Genomic DNA, 6,713 nt, shown 5'->3' with positions numbered 1-6,713 from the left:
ACTATGTCTATGCACCAAAACTTACATATGATATGCCCCTTTGCTACACTTGCCCCCCACATGCTTCCTTTCATTCATTTATTTGCTTTCAAACCTCTTTGAAATGTCAATTTTAATTAATTTATATATAAAAAACAATTCAATTTTAATTAAAAAATAATTTATGTTATTATAAAAATAGTGTTTTTTTTTATTATATTAATTATTTATCAAGTTCAGAAAATATAAAGAAGAAATGTTTTTTGAATTTTTTAAATTACATTTAAATATAACTAGAAGGATACTCGTGCAGTACAGTGAGATATATCTCGATTTTAATGTTTCGTTTTAATTTATGTCTCTGTTGATATAATACGGTTTTATGTGGTTTTGAGAAAACGACAATATTTTTATTTTGGATAAAGTATAAATTTGAAGGTTTCATAAAAATTTGAAAAAAGTATTTCGATATTAGTATTAAATTAACTATTTATAAGTTATCGTTTTTTGTGTAATTTTCTTTAATTTGATTTTTTATTATAATTTAATTTAGCTTTAATAACGAAATAATTTATTTTTGATTTAATAATATATTTTTTTTATAAATATAATAATTAAGTATTCTGTTAGAACTTAATGATTGTTTTAATTTTTTTATATTTAAAAATGATATTTTTATCATGCATTTAATTATATTTATCTGCATTCTTTTACACGAATTCAAACATGTAACTTTAATAAGTTGTACTTACGCACAATTTATTTGTAATCTTAAATTTTAAGTAATATGTATCAATAAACAATACTTCATGCATAAAAAATAGTTTTTAAGAGTTTTTTTTTTCAAATGTTTTATAGTATAATATAGACATTGTAGTTTTCAGTCATGAAGTTATTTCACATTTACTATTTAAAATATTTATATTATTTTTAGCTAATCTAAAACTAAAATGATTCAGATGTTTTGACAAAATTAACAAATAATGACAATTTTACCCTTAGTAATCTTGGCAAATTATGACTGTAAGAAATCAGTTTTCATAAACTCAGTTGTCACAATTGTTGTGCAAGCCTGAAATTGAACCCTAGGCAGGTAAAATGGTTCTCAAACATCTCACGTTTTAAAAAAAATCTCAAAAGAATATCCCCAGAAAAATAAAACATATGAAATAGCACATGTTGTACTGGTTTTTAATGATCTCACGATTTAGAGAGTTTTTAAAAGAAGATCCCCTGATTTAACGAATTTAGTTTAATATAATTTAGAAATTTAAATTATAACTATTAATTTATGAGATCCGTAAAAACTTCTACATTAAAGTTCTATTTCACATGATTTTTCTTTCATCAAAGTATAATATTTATTGTATTAATTAACACGTATTTGTTTTATAATGTGTTTATTTCATATGTATTCGGTTCATAATATGAAACTCTTTTATATGCATTTTTGTTTCACAAACACTTCAAATATGTACACATTGTAAACAGAATACATGTAAAACAAACACATTGTGAAACAAATATATGTTAGATAAAGAAAAAAAAAACATATAAAATAACACATGATATACTGGTTCCTAAATATCAAAAAAATATCCCATGGCTTAATGACTTATTTAGAAAATTAAAATTTAATTATTAATTAAATATCTAAAATCTTTTTGACAATAAAAAATTCAAATATGTTTTTATTTTTTAATAAATTATTTATTTACTAAGGGTTGGTTTTACATGAGACCCGTGAGATCAGCTTGATTTTTACACTTGAAATTTCGCAGTAAAACGTTGTGAAGGTAAAAAAAAGATTAAACATTCACAACAAAAACATTTTGTTCTCACAGTATTTTATTATGAAATTTCAAGTGTAAAAAAATGGTCTCATAAATCTCAGAAAAACATGTTAGTCTCCAATAATCCAAAGCCTTTTTATTAATCTCTAATTATTTAAAAAATAAATAAAATATTATTTTATTAATTAAAAAACAGTTTTATAGATAAAGTATTTTTGATAATAAATAATACAATAAAATAAAAACCAGACAGAATATAGAGTTTGTGTTCAATATTTCCTCTATAAATACCCTTCACACACCCCCCTTTATCTACATCTCAAATCTCCACCACCACCACCGCCTCCGCCGTCTTCAACCTTATCACCGTCGATCAAACCCTAATTTCTTCACCATAATGGGGATCAAGAAATCAAACAAACTCTCACAAGCAGCACTGTTAAAGCAAATCCTCAAAAGATGTTCAAGTTTGGGTAAGAAACATGGATACGACGTCGACGGCCTTCCACTTGACGTCCCCAAAGGCCATTTTCCGGTATACGTCGGCGTTAACAGAACCAGATACATCGTTCCGATATCGTTCTTAACTCACCCTGAATTCCAGCTCCTCCTCCGCCGTGCTGAGGAGGAGTTCGGATTTCATCACGAAATGGGTCTCACGATCCCTTGTGAAGAGGTGGTTTTCCGATCTCTAACCTCCATGCTCCGATGAAGAGGTTTAGGGTTGTTTTTTTCCGATCACGGTGGTGATATTCCTCCGGCGAGATTGAAGAAAGATGGGGTTAAAGATGAAGCTGCATTTTGGCCTTCGCTTCTCCTTTTTTAAGGATGATTACTTTTTCCAGAGCTAAAGTTTCTAAATCCAGAGAATCGTACAACTGACAAAGAAGAATGTACAAGTCTTGGATGCAGCACAGCTCTGAGAAAATGAATTTCCTTTTTTAACCATTTTTCTTTATTTATTTTTTCTGACTCTAACCCAAAATACACCTAAAAAAATTTAATATTTATTTAATTATTATTTTTTTGGGTTAGATTAATGTGTACAAATTGAAATCTTGTAATTTTCCTCATTTGAGGTGTAAAATTCTTTACACCCTTTTGAGAGACTAAATATTTCATTAATGTTATGAAATATTTGGTGGTTTCGATGAAAATATGTAAGCATGAGTTATCGTATGAATCTTTATCTGTTAATGTCGTTTTTGCCCTTAATACAGTTATTTTACGTTGAATTCACGCCATCGGTATTGCCCTTCACGATAACTGTGATTGTAGCGAATTTCCGAATCGTTATCTTAGAAACAAATCATCGTTAAGCCAAACCCACGTCGTATTTGCATGATGGTTTCTGTATATGCATCGTGCTATGTTAAATTACAGTGTTTTTTCGGTTGTGCTTTTTCACGATTAAGAATTGTATTTAAGATTTCAGATCATGGGTTCGTATTTATCTGAACCGTTAAAGAAGTCTTGTAATAAATGAAATGAAAAAAAAAATATGAAACTGTCGTTGGATGAAATTTTCGCAAGAAATTAGGGGTGAGATGAATGTGACGTAGGAGTGTGGTGCGTTTGGCGTAAAATAATATCGGTTATAACTTTTTACTTTTCGTAGTTGTATGAAATATTATAATACGATATTGTTTTGAATAAGCAAAAACTATGTAGCTGCTATAGTTTTTTGTCGTTAAATTATCTGTATAATACTGTTATATCAGATATAGGAAATGTGATCTGTAAGAATGGTCTCATTTATTGGCATTATAGTGCTTATACAACTTGCAGACACTTTATCTGCCACCCGTTTCATTCATGTAGGCATTATTGGTTCTTGAATACGGTTCTCAGATTGAATGATTTTGTTTGAATGTTAATCTGCTGTATTTATGACGTATAATAAAACTGAACATGTCTTGATTTCATATTTACATAGTAGGTATTGACTACTGTTGTTGTTCAGTGTTTTTGAGCATACTGATAATCCTTTTGCTTTTATACCAATCTTGAACAGTTATTTGCATGGTTAGAAACAAATTATGTCTATATCAGTACGCTGTGATGTTCATTGTTAAGTGTAACATGTTTTAATAGTCCGTACTCGCATCATATCTTTGGAAACCTGTCGGCTTTTATATGTGAATCAAGTTATCAAGAAAACGAAAATAATGCATATTCTTACACTTTACTTCATGTAGGGCATATATAACTTCTCGCACAGTAAACTTACCAACAGTTATATTTCAGAGTCTATCTGTAAGTAAAACGGGAACCCAGACGTTAAAAAGAGGCAAACGTGTTTATTCATGTTTCGCTCGTTTCAAAACAACGTTTTTATACCAGGGATGAATTATGAATCTGCTTTTCGTTTCTATCAGGGACTGATATTGATATTGAGGAATAGTTGAAGCCCATTTAGGCAAATTATATGATAATGGAAAAGACAATGTGCATGTAACCCAAAGACTTGTTATTTTCAGAGCTTAAATTGCGGAAGAGGACACGAAATAGCAACACCATTTATAATTGACCATACAGTGTTATCCTTTGGCCTATGTGGTCCTTCGATCTTAGGACACCCTTAATCATTACTTCATCTACGATAAATTTTCACAAAAGACCCATTATTTGATTATGAACCAGCTCGACTCAAGGACCAGACCCGAAAGGGTCTGTTTCGGGAGACAAAAGATTAGTTACCTGAACCAAGCTTCACACAAGGATAAAGGCCTAGAAACGTCAGTCATTTGGGATTTAAACAGTCCCTGTTTTCGAGTCTTGATTGGTTAATGATAGGTCTAGAAAAATACCGGTTTAAAACGACTGGTTTTCAAAACTGGGACTACAAGTTACTTCACAAAAGCAACAAGATGACTTATTTTCCTCTTTAAAAATAAAATCATTGGGACCGGTTAGAACGATATGACCCTAATCAACCCTAGTTTTAAACATAAAAACTGGATCAATCCTTAGAGGGATTGGACTATTTTTGGTATATTGACCAAACTCAAGAATCAATATTGATACATATCTCATCAGTGTCAATAAAATTGTACTGATTTATGTCAAGACATCTTATAAAAACTGTAAATATTTTTCGAACACTTTTAGATTACAGTTATTCTTGATTTAACTTTTCAAAATTCTCTTCCGCTGTCTTTATTCAATGATATTTTACAATATCGAATAAATAATCAGACATCTCTCTAAAACTACCCATCACATTTAAGTTTTACATAAGAAAGTGTTTGACAGCTCTTCTTTTATTGGCGGTTTTAATTGATTTAAATGTGCAATGTCATTTCACACATCCTTAGCATTCACAATGAATATGTACTATATTTGTTTCACGATGTGTTTGTTTCACATGTACCCAGTTTACAATGTGAACATCTTTACGTGTTTTTGAAACAAAAAATACACTTAAAAGTTACACGTTGTGAACCGAACACATATGAAAGAAACACATTGTAAAATAAATATATGTTAATCAATACATTAAATACTATACTTAGACGAAAAACAAAACATTAAGGTAGAAGTTTTCACGGATCTCACAAATTTTGGTGTTATCAAATGAATCTATTGATATGCTTAAATATTAAATTAGTAGTATATTTATGGCCCATAAATATACTACTAATTTAATATTTAAGCATATCAACAGATTCTCTATAATTTTATAAAAATAAAGAAAAAAACATTAAAATATTTGTAAAAAAATATTTACATGTATCTCCAACAGATCATCTATTTTAAAGATTTTTATGTTAATTATATTGTTAAAATATTCTGTAATCTTATCATCCCGATACGTTTTTTTTAAAAAATTGTATATAAAATAATATAATTTAATCTCATTGGTGGTAAATGTATAAAAAAATCATTTTTTTTTCTTCCCACATCAAGTTTTAAATAATTTTTTAAACTTGGAGCATTTTCATATTTTCTCTATTTTTGAGAAAAAATAGGAAATATGTTAAAACAATATAGAGAACAAAATCTCTAGTTTATGAGTTGATAAGACAAATAAATTAATTAAAAGTAAAGTTTGATATATATATATATATATATATATATATATATAGGGTTGGGTTCACGTGAGACCAAACGTTTTTCGTGAGACTCGTAAGACCCATTTATGTTCATTGATCAACTTTATAAGTTAATGATCTAACGGTCTAAATTGCACGGTGGCAATTTGGTAATTATTAAGAAATCTTGTGGCGTTTATGAATGTTTAGATTGTCAGATTATAGATCTAATTTAAGGGTTGAGAATTGGTCTTACGGGTCTCACGAAAAACCATTGGTCTCACATGATCTCAAGTCTATATATATATATAGGTGGAGGTTCAAACGAGAACCCCTGTGATTTACGAGAATACGAGAACAATCTAATAACCTCAAACTTTTTTAATTAATAAATTAACTTATATTAAATATAAATAAAGTAATAAGGGCAGTAATGTAATTAATTAATTTTATAAATTTTATTTTATTTTAATTAGTCATAATTATCCCTTTTTTTCCTGCACGWTCTTTTCCACTCTCTCCTCTCCCCTTGTGATAATTGTGTGATTGTGTAACCATAATCTATCGAAACCATAATCAATGAAGTGTAACCATAACTTATCGAAACCATAAGTAATCGTTGTGATAAATGTGTGATTGTCTAACCCTAACCGATCGAAACTATGATCAAATTTAGTGCGCAAGTGATGTTATAATAGTGATATCACATGATTATCACACCCATATCACACCAAATCGTTTAGWGGATTTHGYCCGTAATCRTTGTGATAAATGTGTGATCGTCTAATCATAACCGATCGAAACCATGATCAAATCGAGTGCGCTGTTATGATAGTGATATCACATGATTATCACACCCATATCACACCAAATCGGTAGTCGATTTTCTAAGTTAACCCTAGCCGAG

General features: G+C 29.1%; 1 protein-coding gene across 1 annotated transcript; it reads left to right on the top strand.

Annotated features, from left to right (window-relative positions):
• The first annotated feature begins 2,092 nt into the window (after positions 1-2,092).
• On the top strand, positions 2,093-2,965 carry LOC112525389 (auxin-responsive protein SAUR50). The gene has a single exon (XM_025135505.1). The coding sequence runs from the start codon at positions 2,170-2,172 to the stop codon at positions 2,482-2,484; it is 315 nt and encodes a 104-aa protein (XP_024991273.1). The 5' UTR covers positions 2,093-2,169; the 3' UTR covers positions 2,485-2,965.
• The last annotated feature ends 3,748 nt before the right edge of the window (positions 2,966-6,713 follow it).

Source organism: Cynara cardunculus (genome assembly GCF_001531365.2).
Source record: "Cynara cardunculus var. scolymus isolate 2C chromosome LG 13, CcrdV1, whole genome shotgun sequence".
Lineage (NCBI taxonomy): Eukaryota > Viridiplantae > Streptophyta > Magnoliopsida > Asterales > Asteraceae > Cynara > Cynara cardunculus.
The sequence above is the reverse complement of the archived record's forward strand: the minus strand, read 5'-3'. Positions and strand labels throughout refer to the sequence as shown.

Bases quoted from the DNA above. Each gene is read 5' to 3' on its own strand.
- LOC112525389 (XM_025135505.1), top strand. From the start codon at position 2,170: ATGGGGATCAAGAAATCAAACAAACTCTCACAAGCAGCACTGTTAAAG.